Source organism: Panicum virgatum, chromosome 2K, assembly GCF_016808335.1.
Source record: "Panicum virgatum strain AP13 chromosome 2K, P.virgatum_v5, whole genome shotgun sequence".
In the NCBI taxonomy this organism is placed as follows: Eukaryota; Viridiplantae; Streptophyta; class Magnoliopsida; order Poales; family Poaceae; genus Panicum; species Panicum virgatum.
Window position 1 is genome coordinate 8,361,306 of NC_053137.1, and position 26,243 is coordinate 8,387,548.

Consider the following 26,243-nt stretch of genomic DNA (forward strand, 5'->3'; position numbering starts at 1 on the left):
GGTTAGGGTTTCGCCCCCCCCCCCCCCCCGGTTGCCCTCGCGGAGACGACGGGAGGGGTACCCGCACCGCAGCTCTACCTATAATGCAGTTCAAGTGAATCATGGAGTTTTGGGCTAGCATGATCTGAAGTGAACCAATCCTGACCGATCTGCTTACTCTGTCTGGCCTAGGAGTACTTCATTAATTAGCTTTACTAGTTGAGCTTAGGGGGTTTGATTACTGTTTAAGTAGGTACGTATCCTTGTAGTTTTTTTTTCAATTGAGATAAGGACATGCACAGCCTATGGAGTAAGGGTATGATCTTGTACTTGTTGTAGTACCTGTGTGGAAAGATCGAGCTGAGCTGAGGGTACGTTTTTCTAACCTGACCCCTTCCTTAGTTTTCTAACCTGAGTACTTTGTAGCATTGTGATCGACCTACTAGCATAATGACCCAATAAGCAAAGTGTTACTGACTTCGAAGATGGAAGAAAAGTGCATCACAAGCTAGCGACCATGAGGTCTAAACCCAACCAATTGGAAGGGAAAGTGTTTACTGACTTCGAAGATGGAAGAAAAGTGCATCACAAGCTAGCGACCATGAGGTCTAAACCCAACCAATTGGAAGGCAAGGATAACTTGTGAATTTTGACGCGCGCGTGTGCAAGCGAGCTTTGTCGACCTCCCTCTGTGGAACCCTTTTGAAATTTCACCAAAACCAGGTAGCCACTCCAAGCTAGGAGACCCTTTCCACGTAGACATCTCAATCACACACTAGCCGGTGCGCGCGGCTCCGAATATTTTGGGGCGAAAACTTGCGCATTTTTTGCCCCTTTTTTGCGGGAGGAGGACTGGCTCACCACCACTCGCCAATACCTGCGCATTTAATATTTAACAAAGATGTATCTAGGTTTGGAAACTTGCGTGAACCGTTCAACGAAAACCAAGAACCAGAGGCTGCTCCAAGGTGACGGGGATTAGCTTAGCTCTTCTCCCGTGATGTAACGACACCGCCCCGCCTTGATTTCTTCGGAAAGGATGTGGGCACTCTTGGCGCTAGCAGCAGCAGCTTGACCGAGTCGTCGTTTAGGGCGTTTGCAATGGTCAGCTATTTAGCCAGCTAGATTTGATATGGCAATAAAAAAGTAGGAGAGAAAATAGTCACTAGCGACGAGCAAATAGCTAATCTATTTCACGTAGTCCAAAAACACGTAAGAGGAATGTGTGAGTCCAATAGTATAAAATAGTATTTTCTTTTATCTCTCACCTCCACATTAGCAGACTACATAGCTAGTACTAGCTATTACCATTGCGGACGCCCTTAGGCCAGTCTTAGTGGAGTGTCATCGACACAGTTATCTAGATTGAAATCTTAAGAACTGTGCCAGTGAAGTGTCATGGTGATGACACTCCTATCACATTTTATGAAACTCATCTCTTCTCTCTCCTCATATTATTGATATATGCCAGCATATTTAATGTCCACGACATGGCACTCTCACTGAGATTGGCCATATGTCGTACGCGATCCAATTTGGTGCCGCTAGCTCCGGGTCCAACCAAATTTAAACACCTCGCTCAGTTTTTGAATATTTTTTCGGAAATAAAAGTCTCGCCGAAGTTATGAACGCATCCCATCAAGAAGTGTGGCGGAGGAGGCTGGAGTGGTGGCCGGCGAAGCAACGTGGTTCGGTAGCAGGCGCAGGAGTCCTGGTCGGCCGGATCGGGGCCCCTGGGCCACACGGCGTATCCGGCGCAGAGGATCTCTGGTGGGGAGCACCGCCGCGTGGGCGGTGGGAACGCGGCGCCGGACGCGGACGCGCGCGGCGTGGCCGTAGCTACGGAACCGTACAGCCGCTTGTACCCGCCTCACCGTCCCCCCCACGCCGCGCTCGCGGGGATCCTCTGCGCCGGGTAGTAGAGGGTACAGTACAGCCGGTGCGCTGGCGTTCAGTGGACGCTGCCTGCCTCCGGTCCGATCTGCCAGTCCGTGTCTCTCTTCCAGCTCAGCCTCCAGCTTCAGTTTGCTTTCTCTTTTTCTCAGAATTTGATTATTGACCGAAATGTATAATCCACGGATTTTTCATCATATTTTGTGGTTTTCACGTAGTTAGCTCTCTTGGATTTGTTTACTAAAGCATTTGAGGGAAGATAGTGTACTACTTGCCCACAGACGTGCGACGCTCGCAGACGTGCAGGTCTGGTGCTTAATCACTTGCCCAATCACGCAGCTTAATCAACCAACAACAGTCTGAACTCTGAACCACCACCAGCAGCGAGCAAAGTCACCGGCCCCAAACAACAGGCCGGCCGTATATCACGGACCCGTACGCCCGCGTCCGTACGACAAAAAACTTTAACCCACCTCTGCCAGTCGCGGGGCTCCTATATGCCTCCTATATAGCTTTTGGAAGATACATAAGCTATACATCTGTAAAGTCCATTAGACTCAAATTAGCTTCAACATTTTAAAAAACTAGTTCAACATTTAAAAATAGTAGATTCAATATTTTTTACATACTTTTTCAACATCTCAAAAACATAGATTCAACAAATCAAAATCTAGATTAATATTTTTCTCAATCCATCTTCTCCGGCTCCGGCGGAGAGCGGCGGCGTGCGGCGCAGCAGCATGCGCAGTAGCAGCGCGGCAGCAGCAGCGCGGCAGCAGCAGCGCGGCAGCAGCAGCACGGCAACGCGCAGCGGCAGCGCGGCAGAGCGCAGAAGCAGCAAAGCGCAACAGCGGCGGCGCGCGGCCCGCAGGCAGGCCCAACGCTCGCGTAAGCTCAGAGGGCGGCGGCGGCGCGTGATGAGAAAGGAGGCAGGAGGAGGAAGAAGATAGAGTTGAAAAGATCCAACAGATAAGATGATTTGTACGAATCTTAAACACTAGAAGGTGGAGAAGAATTTTTTTCCGAAAGATATATAGAATTTCCGGCCAGCCGCTCATGCGTGACAGCGCATCGATAAGCCGGCCCGTCGGGCCCACCTCGCCATGTTTAGGCGAATTCGCTCTGTCTCGCATGCACGCTAAATAAAAATTTTGTTAATTAACCCCCCGCCCTCCTGCTGGTCCGTACTCCACTTGTCCCCCCGCGGTCCGTACAAGCGGCGTGGAACCCAGCGCGCGCGTACGTGCCGTGCCGGCGGCGGTGGCGGGGTCCTGCCGCCGGCGGCTGGCGAGGCACGATGGAGATCGGACGGGTGGTCGCCTACTAGCTTTCGCACTCAGCGAGATTTTGACACCTGGTTTGTACACCGTTCAAAATTCAAATGCGTCACTTGTTTCCAATTGGTTCAAATCGGTGCCGAAGATCGTCGTACTAGTTCGTAAATGCAGCTTGCTGTTCAACTCTTCTTTTCTTTTAAAAAAACAGAAAACGAATTGCTGTTCAACACTGGCACTGGCCCAACTTGTAGCTACTAAAATATTCGGGAAATTCCATCCCGTCTTTGGATGCTACGAGCAGGATCCGGGGGATGCTCGTGTGCCGTATTCTGCTCGGGAATGCGTGGCCTGCAGCAGCAGCAGCAGCATGATGGATTATTAGTTTTGTTACGCTAGAGTCTAGAGATCATCGTGTAATGCCATGGGGCATCTCCTCCCTACGACGCGTTGTTTGGCAGTTTGGCGAAGTGTAAATTCTGGCAAAAAGAAAAACATGGCTACAGATCATCGAAAATGCTCTATCCTGTTTTATTTTTTTCCCAAAGAAAAAGCCGTATAATATACTTTGACAGCTTTTGGATGACAGTGTCCAATACCAGAAAATAGCTCATTCATCCCCGGCCGTTAGTACAGGTCATGCTTTGGTCCGGTACTAAAGTTGCCTCGACGCCACTTTAGTACCGGGTCCAAATTTGGAAACTCCCAGAACCATTTTAGTACCGGGCCAAGCCACCGGCCGGTACTAAATGTCGCATTTTAGTACCGATCAGTGTTACCGGCCGGTACTAAAATGGCGCACATTTTAGTACCGGCCGGTAACACTGACCGGTACTAAAATGCGACATTTAGTACCGGCCGGTGGTTTGGCCCGGTACTAAATGGTCCTCTAGGGGTTACTTTAAAAGGAATGCATCTCCCATCCAATCACAAGTGATGCATAGGTGGGATGGTAAGGAAGGCTCGCGCCAGGTCGGAGGTCGTGAGTTCGATTTCCACGGACCGCGCACGCGCATATTACGCGCGAAATTCACGTGACTTGTGACACCAACATATTACGATGCGTGGCTGCTCCACATTTTTTTTCTTTAATTTTTTAGTGCAAAACCATTTAGTACCGGTCGGTGTTACCGACCGGTACTAAATGGTCCTTTTAGTACCGGACGTTGCGACCGGTACTAAATAGACGTCCATTTAGTTCCGGCCAGCTGGTACCGGCTGCTGCAGCCGGTACTAAGGGCGCCTGCCGCCCGGTACTAATAGCTCTTTTTCTGGCAGTGGTCCATGGCGAGCTGGCGAGTTGACAAATGGAGAGGTTAACTCGGGTGTATACTGAGCGCATCAGCCAACGAGACGAGATTGATCTTCTGATGCTATTGTTGGGGGGGGGGGGGGGGGGGGGGTGGGGGGGGGGATCAAAATCGGGGTGTGTGTCTTGTTTCTTAGCCGGAGTAGTGTGTCCCCGGATGGGCCATGGGGATGCCATCACGAACAGGGGATGGGATGTACGTGCTGCTTAAGAACATTAGCGTACGTATTTTGGCGCCTGTGAAGGACATTCCTGGGACGTAGAATCCCCACAACAAAAATGCTGGAGTTTTTTTTCATGGAAACGGGTGTACTTTTGGAAAAGGGCTTGCTTCTTGATTTGTAAAAATCTATAAATATGTTTTGTATTTAGTTTGGAGTTAGTATTTATTTGCATAGACTTGAGCAAGTGCGTATGCCTCTCATGTCTCGTTATCCATATTCGTGTGCTACGATTTCCATTGAAAAAAAAAATGTGTAGCAGGGCGTAAGATTTGTGGGAAACATACATAATACTGATTTATTCAACCTAAACTCGATGCTTCAATTTTTTTACTGATTTATTCAACCTAAACTCGATGCTTCAATTTTTTTTTATCTCTGCTCAGAAAGACTCATTGCTACAATGCTACAGCCATTGTGTATTACGCGCGCCCTCTTCGTGATGCACAACTTGATCAATCCTCAACGTTCGACATGCCCCGTTCCTCAACTCCGAGTTCAACGGAGGCCTTAGGGGATCCGGCCTCGTACCGAGAAGTTACCATTAGTGCAAGGTTTTAAATCGCCGGCTAAGACGTTTAGCGATAGAGCTGTCGTTACGACATTTAGCGGGCTATAGCCGGCTTTTAGCGGGCTATAGCCGGCTTTAGCAGGCTAAATGTCATAGCGTCTGGCCTTTCTAAAAATTATAGCCGTCTATAGTGTAAGCTATTGCCGGCTATTTAAAACTTTGCATTAGTGTAAGTGCATCCATGTTCGACCCCACAACGTAAGATCATTACACGAACGTCGTCGCATCCTTCATCCACGCCGTGTTTGACTCACCCAAACGGCTCTAGCATTTGACATGCCCCCGGGGCCCTCTGTCACACTGGTTTGGGGTGGGCGTTTAGTTCCCAAACAAAATTTTTTTTATGTTTGACCAAATGTTAGGAGGTCTTTTCGAACACTAATTAAAAAACTAATTTCAAAACTCCATTGGAAACCGCGAGACGAATCTTTTGAGGCCTTTGATCGCATCATTATCACATGTGGGTTACTGTAGCACCTATGGCTAATCATGCACTAATTAGGCTAAAAAAATTCGTCTCGTCGTGTACATCTAAACTGTATAATTAGTTTTGTTATTTAATTACATTTAGTGCTTCATACATGTGTTCAAAGAGGAGGTGAAAATTTTTGGTAAGTAAACGGCCTCTTGGTTTCGTCACACAACACAACTCACCATTTCCCGATACGTAGACCTCCACTGCCTAAGAAACACGACAAGCACGCACGCGCTAGCCGCACCCCGCACCACGCCAGCGTGCCATATCTCCAGCAATAAAAGGGCCGAGTCAAAAGAAAAAACCAAAAACCCCTCTCGAACCACGCAATACGCCGCTAGTCTACCCCTTGCACCGATCACTCGATGACGTATTCGTCGCACATTCACGCATGTCCGCGCACGGAACCGTGGCGTAGAAGCCTACAAGGTAGAGCACTAGAGCCAAAGCCACAGGGGGGGACTGGCGCACGAAACGCCACACAGGCAGTGACCGCAGAAAATCCCGCACCCGCCCCACGCCTGTCCAGTCCCAGTCTCCGCTGCAGTCCCCCACGCCTGAAGATCCCACACTGGTTTCGACTGTGTTTACTTCGTGAAAAAATTTAAGCTGTACTACATTTCATTATTAAGTACTTGACAAATAATATTTAATTATAGACTAATTAAGTTTAAAGAATTCATCTCGTACTAATCAGTTAGATTGTGTAATTAGTTATTTTCTTAAGTATATTTAATGCTCTAAGTATGTAATCAAAAATTTGATATGATGAATATTGTAGAATTTTTTTTGAAACTAAACAGGGCGCACCCCGCGGCTAAAAATCCGCCATCCCTCGCCTCCCTTGCTGCTATGGCTGTATTTAGTTCCAAAATTTCTCTCTCCAAATTTCACTATTTACCTATCATATCAAATTTTTTGTCTCATGCATGGAGCATTAAATGTAAGTAAATAAAAAACTAATTGCATAGTTTTGATGTACACGACGAGACGAATCTTTTGAGTCTAGTTAGATCATGATAAGACAATAATTATCACAAATAAATGAAAAATGCTATAGCGTACTATAGTATACGACGTGACTCTTTTTACCACCATTTTACGAATCTAAACACAACCTCTGTGTATATATATATATATATATATAGGCGTGTGCCGCCGCGCCAGACTGCGCCGTGCTTTTGGGGGCGGGCGTCCTGCGGTAGCCAGCCAGCCAGCCAGACCGCCGCCGCGCTCGGCAGAGGAGAGGAGCCGAGCCGCGGCCGCGCTCTGCTGCTGCCTGGGAGCAGGAGGAGGGGAGAGGCGGCCGGCCGGGGAGCCAGGATGGAGGACAAGGCGTCCAATCTGGACGCCGTGCTCAAGGAGGCCGTCGATCTCGTACGCTCCTCCCCCCACCCCAGAACTCGCTCACCAACCTCTCTCTTCGATTTCTCGCCTGCGTTTCCTCTCTCGCGGTTACCTTCCGGGGGGTGGATTCGGACCGTCTGGTGGCGCGCTCCGTTGGGTTCATCCCTGCTGCGTTGCGTTGCGTTGCGTATTGTATTTTTTTTTGGAGAGCGTTTTCGTTTGGGGGGAGGGGGGGTTTGCTTGTTGCGGCTTGGTGCGATGGACTCGTAGTACTCCCTCCTCGCTCGATCTCGGCGGGATTCCTCGCTCTCCGCCCCGAGGCGGCCGCGATTCGCTCCCGGTTGCCCCCGCCGCCGATCCGGCCCGCCGCGGGCTCGATTTGCGTCGGCGTCGGCCTCGTGTGCTGCATCTCGCTGCTGTTACGCTCCAGTTCTTCTCCATTTTTTCCCTTTTTATTTGTGTTCCACCTTTTTTTTTGGGTACTAGTACTAGCTTTTCAATCCGCACGTTCGCCCTCCTTTTGTCCGCCCAATCCGCGCCGTTCCCCCCGTCGCTTCCGAGCATAGATTGCTTTTTTTTCCCCCAACGCGTGCGTTCGCCCCAAAAGCTGGACGATTTTGTTCTTGTGACCGCGCCGATCTTCGCGCCGTGGTTTTGATGCGCCGGTGTTCCTGTGACCGCGCAGGAGAACATACCGATCGATGAGGTGTTCGAAAACCTCCGATGCAGCCCGCAGGGCCTCACCACCGCGCAGGCGGAGCAGCGCCTCACCATCTTCGGGCCCAACAAGCTGGAGGAGAAGCAGGTGAGGGAATCCGCGGCCTTTGGCTCATGCCTTTCCTGCTCCTGTTGCTTGGTTGGCAGATAGCGTGATGTGAAGTTCCCATGATGGATTTGTGTGCGTGCGTGCGTGCGTGTTTGCAGGAGAGCAAGGTGCTCAAGTTCCTGGGCTTCATGTGGAACCCGCTGTCCTGGGTCATGGAGGCAGCCGCCATCATGGCCATCGCGCTCGCCAATGGAGGAGTAAGTGCTGATTCTCACAGCTCGTGTCTTGTTGGGACTTGCAGGTTCGGAGGATTTGATGTGTCTTTTTCATCATGTTTGCAGGGGAAGCCGCCGGACTGGCAGGACTTTGTGGGGATCATCACTCTGCTCATCATCAACTCCACAATCAGTTTCATTGAGGAGAACAATGCCGGCAATGCCGCCGCCGCTCTCATGGCCCGCCTCGCCCCCAAGGCCAAGGTACAGAACTGAGAGGATCTTTGCTGTTTGGTCACAAGCTGTTGTTACCTGGAGGTCGAGAGTACTGACTTTTGTTTTGTTGTGATAAAGGTTCTCAGAAATGGCCGGTGGAGTGAGGAGGAATCGGCTATCCTTGTGCCAGGAGACATCATCAGTGTGAAGCTTGGAGATATCATTCCAGCTGATGCTCGTCTGCTTGAGGGTGATCCGCTGAAGATCGACCAGGTCATTGCAAACTGCAGTTGCTCTGCTCTTATGTGTTTTGGTTGATCCTAAAGTTCGTGCTTGTTCTGACTTTCTGAGTTGCTCTTATGCAGTCTGCACTCACCGGTGAGTCCCTTCCAGTGACCAAAGGCCCTGGTGATGGAGTGTACTCTGGCTCCACTTGTAAACAGGGTGAACTTGAGGCTGTTGTTATTGCCACTGGTGTGCACACATTCTTTGGCAAGGCAGCACATCTTGTTGATTCAACGAACCAAGTTGGTCATTTCCAGAAGGCAAGTCTCTAATCCTGTTCTCAGCACTTCATTACTTTATTCATTGCAGAATTTTTGATCTGATGGGAATCTATTTGCTTCACTATCCAGGTTCTGACTGCCATCGGGAACTTCTGCATCTGTTCAATTGCTGTGGGAATGCTAGTAGAGATTGTCGTTATGTACCCTATCCAACACAGGGCTTACCGACCAGGAATTGACAATCTGTTGGTGCTTCTGATTGGAGGAATTCCAATTGCCATGCCCACTGTCCTTTCTGTTACTATGGCAATTGGGGCACATCGCTTGGCTCAACAGGTATGGACTTGTACAACAAGAAAACATTTGGTGTCTTCTTCTCATGCGATCTAATATGAGAATTGAATATACTAAAAGTTTGCATACTGGTTTAGGGAGCAATTACTAAGAGAATGACAGCAATTGAGGAAATGGCTGGCATGGATGTTCTATGCAGCGACAAGACTGGGACATTAACCTTAAACAAATTGACTGTCGACAAAAGTCTCATTGAGGTAGGCTGTTGTTACTAGAAGTTCAATAGTCTTTCTGTCTATGGATCGTTGCAGCAATTACAACATGATTGCAAATTAACTGAATCAGGTATTCCAAAGAGGTGTTGACCAGGATACAGTAATTCTGATGGCTGCCAGAGCTTCTCGTACAGAAAATCAGGATGCCATAGATGCCACAATAGTTGGTATGCTGGCTGATCCAAAGGAGGTAATCAGGTTTCTTTTGAGTTTGTGATCTGCAGCTTATTTACTTTTCTTCTAATGATTTATTTTTGCTTCTGCCTGTTTGACAAAAGGCTCGTGCTGGTGTTCAAGAGATTCACTTTCTGCCATTTAATCCAACTGACAAAAGAACTGCTTTAACCTACCTTGATAGAGAGGGAAGAATGCATCGTGTTAGCAAGGGAGCACCAGAGCAGGTACTGTTTTCTTGCACATGCTAGGAACTCACATGATTTCACTTACTAACAGTGGAAGTTAAACAGATCCTGCATCTTGCGCACAACAAGTCGGATATTGAAAGAAGGGTCAGAGCTGTGATTGACAAATTTGCTGAGCGTGGTCTGCGAGCCCTTGGTGTGGCTTACCAGGTTTGTGCTCCCTTGACATATTGCTACACTCTTTAGTTGTTTCTATTGTACTTGACCGACAATATTCATGTACAGGAAGTGCCAGATGGTAGGAAAGAGAGTCCTGGAGGACCATGGCAGTTCATCGGGCTCTTGCCACTTTTTGACCCCCCTCGTCATGATAGTGCAGAAACGATCAGAAGGGCACTCGATCTTGGTGTCAATGTAAAGATGATTACAGGTTTGTCATATTTATTGCTGTCCACCCTTTGTTGGGTTGATTGTTCTAAATCTGGAATTCTCCTCTGGTTCCTTGGAAACCTGTAGCTAATAATTTGTGTTTGGACATTGGGCGTGCTAACAGATTGCTGCGCTGTAATATTGATTCAATCTATGTTTTCATTTCAGGTGATCAGCTTGCTATTGGGAAGGAGACAGCACGTCGGTTGGGAATGGGTACCAATATGTACCCTTCATCTGCTTTACTCGGACAGGATAAGGATGAGTCAATTGCTACTTTGCCAGTTGATGAGTTGATCGAGAAGGCTGATGGCTTTGCTGGAGTCTTTCCAGGTACAATTTTGGAGATTATCTGTTTGAGTACTCTTGTTTCATGTGGTCAATGGTTCTGCACCATCTGGTCGAAGTACTAATATCTAGTTCATCTTTTTTTCCCTATTGCTTAATAGAGCACAAGTATGAGATCGTGAAACGCTTGCAAGCAAGAAAACACATTTGTGGTATGACTGGGGATGGTGTAAATGATGCCCCAGCTTTGAAGAAGGCTGATATTGGTATTGCAGTAGCAGACTCCACCGACGCAGCACGAAGTGCTTCGGACATCGTCCTCACTGAACCAGGCCTTAGCGTGATTATTAGTGCTGTGCTTACGAGTCGGGCAATTTTCCAAAGAATGAAGAATTATACGGTATGCCAATTCTGTAGTGTCTTTTCAGTTTCTTAATGCTCCATTCTTTGATCAGTATATTCATAGTGCATTTGTGCTTCCAGATATATGCTGTGTCAATTACCATCCGTATTGTGGTATGTACTTGTACTTTGTATTTAGAAAATATTGCTCTGTTGGCTGATTGGACAAATAATTTATCTGACCTCTAGATACTTTGTTGTCGCAGCTTGGTTTTATGCTTCTTGCGCTGATATGGAAGTTTGACTTCCCACCATTTATGGTCCTGATCATTGCCATCCTCAATGATGGTAAGCCTGCTTTTTAGTTAATTCATGAGGAGAGTAAATCCTATAGTTGATCAATTATTGTTTCTCTTCAAATCTACACACATTTCAAGTTTAAGTAGCAGATTAGGATACCTAACAGCCTCAACCTTTTGACATGAATAGGTACCATTATGACTATCTCGAAGGACAGAGTGAAACCATCTCCACAGCCTGATAGTTGGAAGTTAGCTGAGATCTTTGCAACTGGAGTAGTTCTTGGCGGATATTTGGCCATGATGACAGTTATTTTCTTCTGGGCTGCATACAAGACTAACTTCTTCCCGGTATGGAGCAATAGTTTCTGAAGCATTCTTTAATTTTTGAGCAATTTAGAGTATGGGTCAATCAGTGTACAGATGAACACCATTGTCATGGTTCCTAATCTGCAGCGAGTGTTTGGTGTCGAAAGCCTTGAAAAAACTGCACAGGATGATTTTCAGAAGCTTGCCTCTGCTGTGTACCTTCAAGTTAGCACAATCAGCCAAGCTCTCATCTTTGTGACAAGGTCTCGCAGCTGGTCATTTGTGGAGCGTCCTGGGTTCTTGCTAGTTTTTGCTTTCTTGGTGGCACAGCTGGTTAGTGATTCGAATCCAGTTTCAATGTTTCATGCTGTACTGCCGTACTGTCTTTTTGGCTTTTGCGGTTAGCCTTGCTCACATTGTCTTGTTTGCAGATCGCTACTCTGATTGCTGTATATGCCAACTGGGCGTTCGCTGCGATCAAGGGCATTGGATGGGGCTGGGCCGGTGTCATCTGGCTTTACAACATCGTCTTTTACTTTCCGCTGGATATCATCAAGTTCCTCATCCGTTACGCTCTGAGCGGGAGAGCATGGGACCTTGTCCTTGAGCAGAGGGTAGGGCAGAGAATGCTTGTTGATATTCAACGTTCAGTTTGCTGATTGCTACGTGTACTGATCTTCGTTTGCTGATGTACCCATTCAGATCGCGTTCACGAGGAAGAAGGATTTCGGGAGGGCAGATAGGGAGCTCAGGTGGGCGCACGCTCAGAGGACGCTCCACGGGCTCCAGGCACCGGAGGCAACCATCTTCGAGAACAAGACGACCTTCAATGAACTCAACCAGCTCGCGGAAGAGGCACGCAGGAGAGCCGAGATGGCGAGGTATATGCTATTCCAGAGCTTCTTGATAAGACCTCTCGCCCTCCTTGAGCATCTCCACTGAATGCGACCCCTGAATCGCCCCGTATTTGCTGCACGCAGGTTGCGAGAAGTGAACACCCTGAAGGGGAGGATGGAGTCGGTGGTGAAGCAGAAGGGCTTGGACATCGAGACGATCCAGCAGTCCTACACCGTGTGATGGATCGATTAATTATTTACAGGCTTCTTCTTCTTACTATATGTACTAGGCAGCAATAAGGAAAACCCATGGTTGGGCCTCGAGGATGATGACGATTACATGTTTCTGACGTCGGTGCGGTGCATTATCGCCATAGTCTCACCTCACCCCCTACATGCTGCTGTCCATTAACCACCCCGGCAGACCATTTACCGGCATTGAGATGACGAGATATATATACTCTGTAGTCCCTAGATGATGATGATGATGATATAATACATCTTTTTTGCTTGTTATTATCCTGTGCTATCTCTGGTCCTGGTTGCCTGCTGCCAGGATTCCTGAGTCTGAAGTTGAGTGTAGGCACGAGCATGTGCCGTGCTACCGTTGCGGCATGGACAGCATCAAATGGCCTCACATGGCTGGGGAACGCTGTCTGTCCTGGGCTCTCGCCTGAAATCGTGGTGTGAGGCTGCCTGGCATTCATTGGTTCCAGGGATTGCAGAATCTGGGTGGGATGAACTGGGAATTCTTGGCATGTGGGAACACAGCTGGTTGTTCTCAGGATCCTGATGGTATCTGGTGATCCACATGGGCATGGTGCCGGGGTGTGGCTCCACATGGGTAGTCCCCCGCCCCAGCATCACGCCATGTTGGAGGACGGCAGGACGGTGCCTGCCTGCCGGAGCCCTGCGGCGGGGATCTTACTATGGTCGGGTGTGCGGTGTGCCACAACTACCGCTGCGGCGGTGCCGGGCTGGAGACGGAAAGAAGTCGCACAAGCCAGCCGGGCCTGGGCCGTAGCTCATGGAGCTATTGCCGCGTCAGGCCCGAGGAAGCCCTTAAAATCTCTCGCTCTCCGGCCCATCGTCTCAAAGTCCTGGGCCGCAAGCCCATACTTGACTGGTTGACCAGGGCGCCCCATCTGCGGATGTGCCGCCGCGGCGGTTTTTTCTTTTTTATATTTTTTAAAAATTAAAATTTCAAAAATATATGTCCGTTTTGAAATATTTCAAAAATATACCCCGGTCGTCCTCCCATAGGGCGACATGCCCAAAGTGTAATTTTTTTCTTCAAATTCGTAACGAAGTCCCTGGAGAAAAAAAGGGGGGCCTGTCGCCCCCCCAACGGGCGACAGTGGCCTGTCGCCCACCCCTCGGGCGACAGGGGCCTGTCGCCCGTGGGGGGGGGCGACAGCCCCCCTTTTTTTTCAGGGACCTATTTTGAGTTATTCGAGCGTGTATTCGTCATCATCGTCGGCAAGATCTCGGCCGCTAACTCCTACCGCACGTAACTTGTCCTTCATTAAATCACGAGAAAAAATCGCATGAACTTTCCTTATTTCACGAGCATTATGGAACCCACAAACATAATAAGTTCACATCAATAATATCTATAGAAACAAATGACAATTAACCTAACACAATCATAAACATCGGATACAAATAAGAGGTCCACAGCTATCTCATTACAAATAAACATCAGATACATCTAACCACCCCTAGGGCGTCGGACCCTCTTAGCCCTCTGCTGGGCACGGACATGGCCCTCGGAGTAGGTGAAAACATCCGGAGACCTCACCTGTCGCTCAAGACGCGCAAGGGGCTGCGGTGTCTGCTGCTGAGAGATCCCAAGTGGTGCTCCTCCTAGCTGTGAATACCCCAAGACATCGGGGTCACCTTGCGCGGCAGGCTCTTCTGGACTCAAGCTGTCGAAGTCGTCTAAGGTGAAGGTCTCGTTATCTGGTTGAAAGGAGGAAGAAGAAGGTCCGGCGCCCGCATCGGGGTAGAATCCTACGCAAAAAATGTGGATGTTAGCGTCCGCTCGTATATTTTGTCATGCCATGTAGAAACCGAAATACGAAACATAAACTAACCAGTGTAGGCCGGCATCTGTGGCCCCGGTACCATCCCTGGATACGGTCCGCCAACTGGTGCTGTCCCTCTAAACATTCCAGTATGGCCGAACGCAGTAGCTGGATCGTATCCTGTATGTGATATTAGTAAATATGTAGGAACACTTGATGTAATTTTAAAGAGATATGTACATTACCTGCACTTGGGAAGAACTGCGACGTCGGCCCGTGCATGTTCGACGGACACGGGAACGACGACGAGGCCTGAGACGACCCGTGGCTGTCTTCGTACTGCACACGGCTTCCGAAGTTGTGCGCTACCTAACGCAACTGATCACGCTGCCTCGACCATGCCTCTGTCTGCTCAAACTGGGTCATTGGGGATCCGGCACGTACCCTCGTCAAGTAAGTCGAGCAGTCCGTCTCCATTATGTTGCAAAGACGAAGCTGCATCAATTCAGTAAAGTTACAGTTACAAACACATGAATTATCTTATATATGCAAATATGATTAAGAGATTCACCGCGCCAGCTAGTGCCTCCACGTGGTGCCGGCCATATCCATCCTGAGGCCTCGCCTGGTGTGGCTGCGGGTGAGTGTCAACAAAAACCAGACGAGCCCGAGTCCGGGGTAAGTACCAGGTGAGGTAAGCCCTAAAGGAGCTGTCTGTGTGTGGTCCTGTTGGATGGACCAAGAGCTCGTCTGCCTGTTCCCATTGGTCCATCCACGGCTGGATCTTGGTGAGCCAATCATCAGAGCACGGCAAGCCACTCCTTGACAACTTACAAAGTGGACCACGAAGAATCGTTAGATTCGACACGAATGTATGAGCCAAGTTCATTCATAATTACCTGTGGTCTTGGCGACTGACACGCTCCAACGCGGTGGGCACCGGAAACTCCTGGCGCTGTCCAAACTGTCTCCTGACTCTCCAGGGGCAATATGCCTCAACCGCGATGTCATAAACCAGGACAGCGGAAGTAAACCACAGGCTCGCATTCGCGGAGCAGTGCGAAGACAGTCCTGCTGGTGCACGGGTAGCGACAGCCTCTAGGCTGTAAGGCTCCCAGACAACGTCCTCGGGCGTCAGCATGTCGAGCTCCGAAACAAACTCAGAATATGCGCGTCTAACCCGCGCATGTGCCCAGGACCTCTGCATTCCGAATAAGTAAAATTAAAAGTGCGCTAATACATCATGTAACAATGAATAACAAAATTAGATTTGTTGCGAACGTACCTGACGCCAGATCCAGATAGTGCCCATAGTGGGCCTCTCATCCTCCTCGTCGCCGTACATGCCCCCTGGGTAAGGCTCGTGGCTGACAAAGGGGCGACCAACGGCTAGCCTCTCGTACGACCAAAACTGTAGCAGTAGTGGGCACCCTGACAGGATAGCATTCCCATGTGTCTTCATGCAGCCGTCACAGAGTCCACGGTAAGTGGCTGCAAGTACCGCCTCACCCCAGCTGTAGGGCGGTACGTCCTCGTCCCCATCCGCAATCTCCTGTGCATACGGAAGGAGAATCCTATCGACCGAGTTGCCATGAGTGTTGTTGAACATGATGTAACCAAACAACCAAAGTAGGTACGCCTCCAGCGATCTGGTCACACTGTACTCGTCGGCATCCGCAGCCAACAGGGCAGGCTGCATAAACAATTAAGATTAATGGTTTCAACTATCAATGGAACATGTGAATTGTAACAATTAAATTTATATATGGAATGAATACGTACTATAAACTGTAGGAACCAGGTCTTCGAAGGACCTGCTGCTCGCGGGTGCGGGTTGATCGGACCTGCTTCTTCCACGCGGTCAACCAGGGCAAAACGGGCCTCCAGCTCATCCTTCCATGAGGGCGCCACCACACGCGGACCTACAGCCTCCCCGACGATAGGGAGGCCGAGGAGGTAGGCCACGTCCTGCAGCGTAGGAGTCATCTCCCCACACGGGAGGTGGAACGTGTGTGTCTCCGGCCTCCATCTGTCAACGAGCGCCGTCTGGAGGGATCGGTCAAGCTGAATAGGCCCAACCTCGACAAGACGGCACATGCCGCAATGAGATGGGAGCATGGCAAATGCAATAACTTAGGCTTCATGCAGGAGCAGAAGGCTTTGCCATCAACTGTAATCAAACTCTCCTGTACCACCCTATCTCTACGGATACCACGACCAGTTCTATCCTTGCATAGAACCTCGAATCTATGCTCCATTGTACCTGTCGATATGACGCGGTGTAGTTTGGCCTTTTCAATCTTCTCTTGCATATATTATGTCACTCTTTTGCAAAACTGAATTTGGGGGTTGCTGATGTTTATGCTTGCAGCCGTGTAACGCTCTCTGAAATACTTCATGCACCCATACATGATGAACTCAACAATTCCCACAAGAGGAAAGGCACGACAAGAACGCATAACCATATTGAAACACTCTGCATGGTTCGTTGTCTGAATACCATACCGTATTCCGTTGGTATCATAAAGGAATGACCATTTCTCCTTAGGTGCACCTCGAATCCAGTGTGAAAATGACTTCTCAATTGAATCCCTAGCCTCTGCAGCCTGACTCGTGCCTACTCCTGATGCCCTTACCTTCACTAGCTCTGCAGTCAACTGATCAAGCATCTGCTATAATGCATTGAATTTTCTCTGTTGATTTTGGGTGCACAACCTCTTAAACAGGTTCTTAAGATCCTTGTTCTTGAAGTGCTCATAGAAGTTTGCACCCATATGCCTAATGCACCACCACGTTGCAATTTCAGTATTGATTGCAGGATACCTGCATGCCTATCACTAATAAGGCACACATCTGGGCGTGCAGCAACAACATGAATCTTCACTCGTTCAAGGAACCAATACCAACTGTCTATATTCTCATTCTCAACAAATGCAAATGCGAGCGGAACTATTTGGTTGTTGGAATCTACACCGATTGCGGTGAGTATCTGACCTTTATACCTTACAGTCAAAAATGTGCCATCAATGCAGATCACCGGAAGAGAAAACTGAAATGCTCTAACACAAGCACCTATGCAAAAGAATGCTCGTTGCATAATTCTTTGTCCCCTAGTCACGGCTGGTACGAGGTATGTGTCATAAATGCTTCCAGGATTTCTAGCAGCAACCTAGGATAACATACGAGGTAGGTTATCATATGATGCCTCCTATGTGCCGAACCGCATCTCGAACACCCTTTGTTTAGCCCTCCATGCCTTCAAATAACTGATGGTGTACTGGTAAGTCTGCTCAATGTGTCGAACAATCATTTTTGGCTCATAATTTATGTTGTCCATAATAAACCCATACATTTGCTTTGCAACAAAGTCGCATGATATATTGCGATGCGAGGGAAGAACTTCTGACAGCAAACAAGCGTGCTCTGTCACAATGGAACATTTCCAATTTGACTTCCATTTTCCCTTGAATGCATGTACTCGCCATGGACATCCAGCATTCACACACTTCACCTCATATTCTTTACTGCCAGACTTTACGACTCTAAATTCTCGTTTCAATGAGATTGCCCATAGTCTCACAGCATCTTTTACGGCTTCAATGTTTGGATATGTTGCACCTTGCACTACCTCATTCCCTCTGTACTCCCACTCCTGATTTCGTACATCTTCTGCGACATGACTGCCAAAACCATGCTCTTTCCACTCTTTTGGCAATGAGTACTGCTCGTCATCAGATGAGTCCTCATATTCTTCCATCTCTATTGCAGTTTGATCTTCTGCCTCCATCTCGTCCACAATGCTATGTATCCTCTCTCCCTCATCAGCAAGGCCCTGTGGTCCCATGTTCTGGTTCTCTGTCTCTTCTGACTCATCTTGCTCAACATAATTGGTCTCTCTTCGAATACTCGGAGTTCCTTGATCTGCACAATGTTGGATTTCATTTTGTGTCTTCTCCTGAATTTGAACAAGAATGGCCAGAGGCCACCCACGCTCTAGAGCTGCTTGCATGTACTTCTGCCAGTCATCAGTGCTGTGTATCATCATTAATTCCCATAATTCACTATCTACCTCCCAATTAACAAGAGAATGGACAGTGATCACATGTGTCAACGGATCAACATGGAACCCACGCTGCAGCCACTTACATATGGAACCATAACTCATTTCCAGAGGTTTATCTATGCCGCTAGATGTGCGCTTAAAGGCAGAAAGATCTACTCCATTTGGCCCATACATAACATTGTATTCACCATAAAATACTTGAAACTGCATCTTGCTCGACATATCTGTATATCACATAATACTTATCGAGTTATACTCTTTACTTCACTACCTTATTCAATAATTCGTAAAAACTAAGTATGAAATTCAACTACAACGTATAAGTATTCATAACTACGTGATGACACTCAAATTCTATACTGCATATGCCAAATTCTATTCTAAATCATAATTAATTTATAAACACGTCTCTAATAGTACTGCAATTGCAATAATAAATGCGTAGAACTAATTTTCTAAACTAATTTACTACTACGTAACTACAAACTAAAGTATCATTGAACTCCTACTTAAATGGTTCTACTATAGTACTAATTAAATTAAATTACTCATCCCTACTTAAATTACTCATATTTAAATACGTAGTACTTAAATATAACAATATTTAAACTAAATGTACTAACCTGCAGATCAGAAGTGCTGAATCCGGCAGGGCTTCGCCGCTTTCCTTCTCCTCACTCCTCTCTTTTTTTCTAGATTTTTGGTGAAATTTTCGGGCTCAAATGAGGAGGGAAGGGGAGGGTCAGCCCTTTTATAGGGGTGGGTACCCCGGTCGCCGGGGGGGGGGGGGGGGGGGGGGGGGCGACAGGCCCCCCTGTCGCCCGCGGGGAGGGGGGCGACGGGCCCCCTGCCGCGCCTGTGGGCCGGGCCCAGCGGCGGTCGCCCGTGGGCTGGGCGACAGGCCCCTGTCGCCCCCCAACGGGCGACATGTCTTTTTTTTTTCTCCAGGGGCTTCGTTGCGAATTTGAAGAACAAAAAAATTACACTTTGGGCCTGTCGCCCAATGGGAGGGCGACCGGGGTATATTTTTGAAATATTTCAAAACAGACATATATTTTTGAAATTTTAATTTTTAAAAAATATAAAAAAGAAAAAACCGCGCCGCCGCGCGCGCTGCCGTCCACACGACCCGGCTGCCCACCATATCCAAATGATCCCCCGGCAAAAACCTCCCCAACCCCCCGCGCCCCGCCGGTGACCATGCGCTGCGCGGCCGCCGCGTCACCCCCACCAGCTCCTCCTCCCCGACCATGCCCGCCCTCGCCGCGTCCACCTCCTCCCTCCCCGCCGCCCCGCCGCGCGGCGGCGCCGACGGCTCCCCCGCCGCCACCGCGCGCTCCTCCCTCAACCTCCTCCGCTCCCTCGCGCGCGCCCGCCGCGCGGACCTCTCCCACCGCGCGCTGCTCCTCTTCCGCACGCTCCACTCCTCCCCCTCCGGCCCCGCGGCCCCGCCGCACTTCTCCCTCCCCGCCGCGCTCTCCGCGGCCGCCTTCCTCGCCGCGCTCCCGGAGGGCCGCCAGCTCCACGCGCTCGCCGCCAAGCTCGCCCTGGCCCCCGCCCACACCGTCGTCGCCAACTCCCTCGTCCACCTCTACGCCTCCTGCGGCCTCCCCGGCGAGGCCGTCGCGCTCTTCCGTCGGATCCCGCGCCGGACCCTCGTGTCGTGGAACACCGCCGTCGACGCGCTGGCGGGCAACGGGGACCACCTTGCGGCGCTGGACCTGTTCCGGGAGATGCAGCGGGAGGGCAGGACGGACCTGGCGCCCGACGCCTACACCGTGCAGAGCGTGCTCGGCGCCTGCGCGGGCGCCGGCGCGCTCTCGCTCGGGCTCTACGCGCACGCGCTCCTGCTCCGCGAGCTCGGCGCCGCCGCCACGGGCGCGCCCGTGTCCCGCGACGCGCTCATCAACAACTCCCTCGTCGACCTCTACGGCAAGTGCGGGGCGGTGGACCTCGCGCGGCAGGTGTTCGACCGGATGCCCGCGCGGGACCTCGCGTCCTGGAACGCCATGGTCCTCGCGCTCGCCAACCACGGCCGCGTCCGGGACTCGCTGGACCTGTTCGACCGCATGACGCGGGCGGAGAACGTCGCGCCGAACGCGATCACGTTCGTCGCGGTGCTGAGCGCGTGCAACCACGGCGGGCTGGTGGAGGAAGGCAGGAGGTACTTTGCTGCCATGGTCAGCGAGTACGGGATCAGGCCGAGGATTGAGCACTATGGGTGCATGGTGGACATCCTCGCACGAGCGGGGCTCATCGAAGAGGCTCTTGACGTTGTGGCCGGGATGGACTGCCGCCCCGACTCCATCATCTGGAGGAGCCTGCTCGACGCGTGCTGCAAGAGGAATGCTGGGCTTGAGCTCAGTGAGGCCATGGCCAAGATGGCGCTCGATGTCCCTGATGATGCTGTGAGCGGTGTCTATGTCCTGCTCTCGAGGGTCTACGCCTCCGCGCAGAGGTGGAATGACGTGGGCATGATCCGGCGGCTGATGAGTGAAGAGGGTTTCAAGAAGGAACCAGGGTTCAGCTCCATTGAAATGGATGGCTCGGTGCACCAGTTTGTCGCAGGTGACACTTCACATCCTCAGTCAGAAGAGATCTACGAGAAGCTGGATGAGATTCAACAGAGGCTCACGTCTGCTGGATACAAGCCGGACCTGTCAGAGGCGCCTATGGTTGCTGACGCTGACCGCACCAAGGGCGCCACCCTGCGTTTGCACAGCGAACGGCTAGCCATATCGTTTGGCCTTCTCAATGCAACACATGGGGCACCAATTCGAATTCTGAAGAATCTTAGAGTGTGCAAAGATTGCCACACGATCAGCAAGCTTATATCAAAGATCTACGATGTGGAGATCATCGTGAGGGATCGAATTCGGTTTCACCACTTCAAGGATGGATCATGTTCGTGCAAGGATTACTGGTGATTCTTGAGACATGATTACCTGTGATGCTGTCTTGAAAGATCCTGCTGCTGTTCCATTCGACGCGCCTCTGCAGGCACCCAAGAGGACGTGAATGCCATGCCCAAAGATCATGATTACAAAGATCACCTGGAGATCACTGACAGGTGGCTGTTTAGCGTGTTGAGTTAGATGATTCTGTTCACCATGTTTGTCTCTAGTGAGATACTGACCTGGAGCTGGATCTATTGGCGTCCACTGTCTGGTTATATATTGACAGCATGAGGTGATAGTTCACAAATCACAACAGAAGGTAAATACTGTCTGGAAGTAAAAAGGAGAAATGGAAAATCCATTGTAAGATAAGAGTGATTATGAACCAATTTGTACGCTCATTTGATCAGTTTTCTTTGATGGAACATAGCACTTGTATTAAATGCATTTCAATGGAATAATTCTTCACATGCCATCCAAATCTTCTGGATAAGATTTGCCGTCGCACCTGTGTTAATGACATATCTAGGATTGGGGATTTTCCAATGACAGATGAGGAATTGTCCCCAACATTGTTTTGTCAGCTGTTGCAACATTGGCAACAAAATGAACTTTCCTGAACAGTCTCCTCAATCTGCCAGTGTGTTACTCTATTGAACATCCACCGTGTGCACAATAATCGGACTCCTAACCTGACGTACACCGTCGGACCACACGACAGCGGCCGACACGAACTCGTTCCCCGCCGGCAGTGCGCCGGAGACCGTCACGGTGAAGGACAACTTCTGCAGCGGCCTGCTGAACGCCAGCCTCCTCGGCGCGACGGCGACTCTGATGTACGGCCCCGAGCTGACGATCCTGGCGGTGTACACGGAGCGCCCCGGCGCGCCGACGTTGGTGACGGTGCGCGGGAAGCGGACGGTGAAGTTCAACCCCGGCGCGGCGTGGTGCGCCATCGTCGGGTAGTTGAGGTCGTCGGCGGCGGCGGCGCCGGCGGCCGGGCAGGCGGTGCCGTCGGAGCCGGTGACCACCCGGAGCTGCGTGGCGTTGTACCCCTCCGCGCAGAGCATGCGGACGTAGTCGTCCTCGCGCGCGTCGTAGACGAGGCCCGGGTCGCGCGCCCGCGCCGGGCTGAGCTGCCCCGCGCCGTAGACGAGCTCGCCGCCGCCCGGGTTGCGCGCCGGGTCCATCGGCGTGGCTGCACGTGCACAGTGTCGCCATCTCGTAAGCTTGATCACCTGGAACGATGTGCTATTGCCGGAGCAAAGCCGAGCAGGGATTGAGGTGGTCGGTTACCGGTGGTGATGAGAGCCGACATGATCATCGCCGGCGACCAGCCGGGGTGGAAGGACTTGACGTACGCCGCCGCGCCGGTGGCGTGCGGGCACGCCATGGATGTGCCGGAGATGACGTTGTACGCCGCGAACCTGTTGTCTCTGAGGTTGCCGGACACCGGCGACAGCGGCGTCCACGCCGCCAGGATGGCGATCCCCGGCGCCGACAGGTCAGGCTGCAGAGTTTTCAGGGGTAAAACATGTGTATGAGTACGACCGACGACATCAGTATTAAGTCTTTCATGATTGCAATTTAGTGCTTCTAATGATCTTAAAAGACCTTCAGGATCCCAGGACTGATCAAGTTTGGCCCCCTGGAGGAGAAGGAGGCGACGATCGGCGCCTCGGAGTTGAAGTTTGCCTCTGTGCTGTGGATGCTGCCCACAGGATCAGTACTGCAGAACAGAGCAACCGTAAGAGGCGTGCAAGCTTATGTTGTGGGAGCTGATTCAACATTGCAGAGCAACAAAAAATTTGTTCAGCATTGCAGGAATTTGTTTCACTATTTTCTGTGGTATTCGTACCGTGTTCTGTTGACGTATGCTAGAATTTCGGTGAACTGGTCCTCAGCGATTGTCACTGCAGGGAGGGGGAACACGAACGCGACGTCGGGCTCGGCGTTGACGATGACCGTGCCGGCGGCGCCGGCCTGGAGAGGGCCGGTGCCGTTGCTTCCTCTGGGGCAGAAAAGGATCTTCCCCCTGTATGACTGTCTGGCAAGAGAATCCGGTTGACAAGAACTGCAGCACAGAGGAGGTGAATGAAATTTGTGAAATGATGAACTATACATCAATGCAAAAAATCAGTTTAACTGTGACATGGAGTAACTTTTTTTTTCTATTATTGTTGTTGGATTGGGTTACCCGTTGATTGGGAGGGCAAGTGGAGCTTTCTCAAGCTTGGGGAAGATGTTAACAGAGGCTCCCTGTTCAGAACGAACGCATCATATGATTTTTGAATTCTGATCAGCAGAAAGTTACAGCACCTTGTCAGGTTCAGTGAAGCAATGGGCGCGTGGTCACCACTCACCACAATGGTCTTGCCGTCCCCGAGGACCAGCTTGGCGACGAGCCGGCGGTCGGTGCTGCTCGCGGCGACGGACAGCATCCACGGCGCGACGTTGCCGACGCGCCCGCCGGTGAGCGCGGAGTTGCCGGCGGACGCGGAGGTGAGCACCCCGCACCTCATGGCGTGGAACGACCCGATGGCCGCGGCATCCTCGAAGTAGGGCGCCGGGAGCTTGCCGCCGATGGAGAAGGAGATCACGTCCACGCCGTCGGCGATGGCGTCGTCGAACGCCGCCAGGATGTCCTCGCCGGCGCAGAAGTCGTCCCAGCACACCTTGTAGATGGCCAGCCTGGCGCCCGGCACCGCGCCGCGGGCCGACCCGGCGGCCACGCCGGCGAGGCCGACGCCCTCCACCACGCGCCCGGCCACCGTCGACGCCGTGTGGCTGCCGTGCCCCGCGGTGTCCACCGGCGACAGGCCGGCGCGCCCCTGCCTGTACGCGCGGGCGCCGATGATCTTGCTGCACGCAAGCGCCACGTCAGCACGTGTCAACCAACAAGCATTGGGGGCACGACACGACGAACGAAGATGTGGAAGCGCACTTGTTGCAGGTGAAGTTGAGGCAGGCGCCCTTCCACCTGCCCGGCGGCGGGCCGAGGCCGGCGTCGGAGAAGGATGGGGAGTCCGGCCACACGCCGGTGTCGAGCATGCCGACGATGACCTCCCCCTCCGTGGGCAGGCTCCGGCGCGCGTTCCTGGGGAAGCCGAGGAAGTCCCACGACCTTGTGGTCTGGAGCTGGTACGTCCGGCTCGGGAAGACGGAGACCACGCCCTCCGTGCCGGCGAGCTTCCGCCTCTCCTGCTCCGTCAGCCTGGCCGCGAAGCCATTGATGCTCCTCTTGTAGCTGTAGACCATCCTGTCCATAGCAGAGCTGCATATGGATGTAGCTCGTAAAATCAGTCGATACAATTTGTTCTGCCTTGTTCAGAGATTTGTGTCAGAGAAACGGGAAATGGTTTCAATTTTCGTGTTCTTCAGAAAATAATTCCTTGTGCCAGTGAATTAGAGAGCTCGACCTGCCATCGTCGAGCATCTGGTTCAGCAGCTTGTGATGGGCAGCTTCTGCGGCCGAGAAACCGGCAGCCGAGTCCGACGGCTCATGCTGATGCCCCATGTACACGATGTACACCTGCTTCTCGTCGCCATCGCTGCTGATCCCGGAAGCATCCAAGGTCCCGAGGAGGAAGACGGCAAGAAGCAAGGACACGGCGAGCGGCTTGATGATCACAGTTCCCATCGTTTGTTTCCGAATTTGGAATGGAAGTGTGGATCATGTAGATGTGCACGTGTGCGTGGTATTATTTCTATAGCAGACTGGGCATACACAGCTCGATCGAAGACTGGGCATTTACCTCGCTCGCATCGCTGCGAGTTGGTGTCGCTTGTGAGCCTGACGACGGGAATCCAAAACAGCAAGCGCGCGCTGCCAACCTTCCTAGCGCGCGATGCTATAGCTGCCGCGAGCTGCACTCACCCACGTGAGTGAGTGACGTGAGGTATTTATTTTCTTTTTTCATTTCTATTTTTTTTCCTTCACATTCCATTGACAACTTTTGCATGAAAATCATACTAAAAGATTATACCGAGACTTGTGTTTCGAAATTGTATGATAAATTTGAGCGTAAAAAGTTATACGAGAAATCTTTCAGATAACATCTTTATACAATTTATGCTAAAATGTTGTCCTCTGTAAGTTATATTTATAAAAATATACATTAAGTTATATATGTATCATGAAAGTTGTGCTAAAAATTGTATTTCAAGTTATTACGAAAGAGTTGTATGTAAAAGTTATGTACACCATAAAAAGTTATGATGAGAATTTTTCCTTTTCAGTTGTTCTCTTTTTTTTATGTTCTATTATGTGTTGAAGTTCTCTTGACAACTTTTTTTTTATAAAAATTGTTGACTATTTGTACTCAAAAGTTGTATGATGAATTTCATGCGTAAAAAGTTGTATGATGAACTTGTGTAAAAGAATTTGTACGAGAAGTCTCCCTGATAAAGATAACATTCTACAAGTTATGCTAAAAGTTAAGTACAAGTTGTACTAAAAAAATTATTCCTCAAGTTGCTAGAAAAAAGTTATACGTAAAAGTTATGTATATCATAAAAAGTTATGATGATTATTTTCCACCGAAGACGTGCAAAAGTTATACTAAAAATTTATATTTACAAATTATAAATTTCCAAATGTAGAAAAATACAGAAAAAAAACTTTCCAAAAAAGGAAAGATTGCTGCTGTCCGAGATCGCGCGCCAGGAAGCCTCCTGGGGCGCGCGCGCGGACTAGCATGGCCCGCCTGACGATGAGTTGATAGACACGCAGTTGGGCCGTTCGCTGGGGTTAAATTCTTTTTACCCTGCCGAACTGGAACGGCAAATCTGTCGTCAAATTTGGCAGCTACTACACCCTGCTAATGGTTTGGGCTGAAATAGATTTTGTGAATTGGATTTTAAGATGGATTGTGTTTGGATGGGTTGAAATGGGTTGAATTAAGTAATGGGTTGGGTTAGAGTGGATTCTATGTAAATACGGGTTGAGATGGGTTGAGGTGGGTTGAAATGAATATTTTGTTCATATGACTCGCAGATACTGTTTTGAAATTGACTGAAAATTAAAAAAGATGACTCAATATGACTCGCA

At 50.3% G+C, this 26,243-nt stretch overlaps 3 protein-coding genes across 3 annotated transcripts; 2 read left to right on the forward strand and 1 right to left on the reverse strand.

Annotated features, from left to right (window-relative positions):
* The first annotated feature begins 6,528 nt into the window (after window positions 1–6,528).
* LOC120664867 (plasma membrane ATPase 1-like) lies at window positions 6,529–12,725 on the forward strand. The gene is made up of 21 exons (XM_039944244.1): window positions 6,529–7,099; window positions 7,755–7,874; window positions 7,994–8,092; window positions 8,177–8,314; window positions 8,405–8,539; window positions 8,632–8,811; window positions 8,902–9,108; window positions 9,204–9,323; window positions 9,412–9,531; window positions 9,620–9,742; window positions 9,809–9,913; window positions 9,989–10,133; window positions 10,301–10,465; window positions 10,582–10,820; window positions 10,904–10,936; window positions 11,029–11,110; window positions 11,252–11,412; window positions 11,518–11,703; window positions 11,802–11,984; window positions 12,073–12,251; window positions 12,351–12,725. The coding sequence occupies exons 1-21, from the start codon at window positions 6,767–6,769 to the stop codon at window positions 12,445–12,447; spliced, it is 3,150 nt and encodes a 1,049-aa protein (XP_039800178.1). The 5' UTR covers window positions 6,529–6,766; the 3' UTR covers window positions 12,448–12,725.
* A 6,751-nt stretch (window positions 12,726–19,476) lies between these two features.
* LOC120664876 (pentatricopeptide repeat-containing protein At1g59720, chloroplastic/mitochondrial-like) lies at window positions 19,477–21,674 on the forward strand. Its single transcript, XM_039944252.1, has one exon. The coding sequence runs from the start codon at window positions 19,547–19,549 to the stop codon at window positions 21,221–21,223; it is 1,677 nt and encodes a 558-aa protein (XP_039800186.1). The 5' UTR covers window positions 19,477–19,546; the 3' UTR covers window positions 21,224–21,674.
* A 35-nt stretch (window positions 21,675–21,709) lies between these two features.
* On the reverse strand, window positions 21,710–24,546 carry LOC120695027 (subtilisin-like protease SBT4.3). Its single transcript, XM_039978352.1, has 7 exons — window positions 24,138–24,546; window positions 23,557–24,055; window positions 23,391–23,452; window positions 23,052–23,240; window positions 22,808–22,922; window positions 22,528–22,703; window positions 21,710–22,444 (listed from the first exon to the last, which is right to left on the reverse strand). The coding sequence occupies exons 1-7, from the start codon at window positions 24,458–24,460 to the stop codon at window positions 21,844–21,846; spliced, it is 1,965 nt and encodes a 654-aa protein (XP_039834286.1). The 5' UTR covers window positions 24,461–24,546; the 3' UTR covers window positions 21,710–21,843.
* Window positions 24,547–26,243: the final 1,697 nt, after the last annotated feature.

Coding starts and splice junctions, on each gene's coding strand:
- LOC120664876 (XM_039944252.1), top strand. CDS start 19,547: ATGCCCGCCCTCGCCGCGTCCACCTCCTCCCTCCCCGCCGCCCCGCCG.
- LOC120664867 (XM_039944244.1), top strand. CDS start 6,767: ATGAAAAATGCTATAGCGTACTATAGTATACGACGTGACTCTTTTTAC. Junction 9,914..9,988: donor CCCTTGGTGTGGCTTACCAG/GTTTGTGCTCCC, acceptor ATTCATGTACAG/GAAGTGCCAGATGGTAGGAA. Junction 10,937..11,028: donor CAATTACCATCCGTATTGTG/GTATGTACTTGT, acceptor TTGTTGTCGCAG/CTTGGTTTTATGCTTCTTGC.
- LOC120695027 (XM_039978352.1), bottom strand. CDS start 24,460: ATGGACAGGATGGTCTACAGCTACAAGAGGAGCATCAATGGCTTCGCG. Junction 23,453..23,556: donor GGGACGGCAAGACCATTGTG/GTGAGTGGTGAC, acceptor CGTTCTGAACAG/GGAGCCTCTGTTAACATCTT. Junction 22,445..22,527: donor AAGTCCTTCCACCCCGGCTG/GTCGCCGGCGAT, acceptor CTCCGGCAATAG/CACATCGTTCCAGGTGATCA.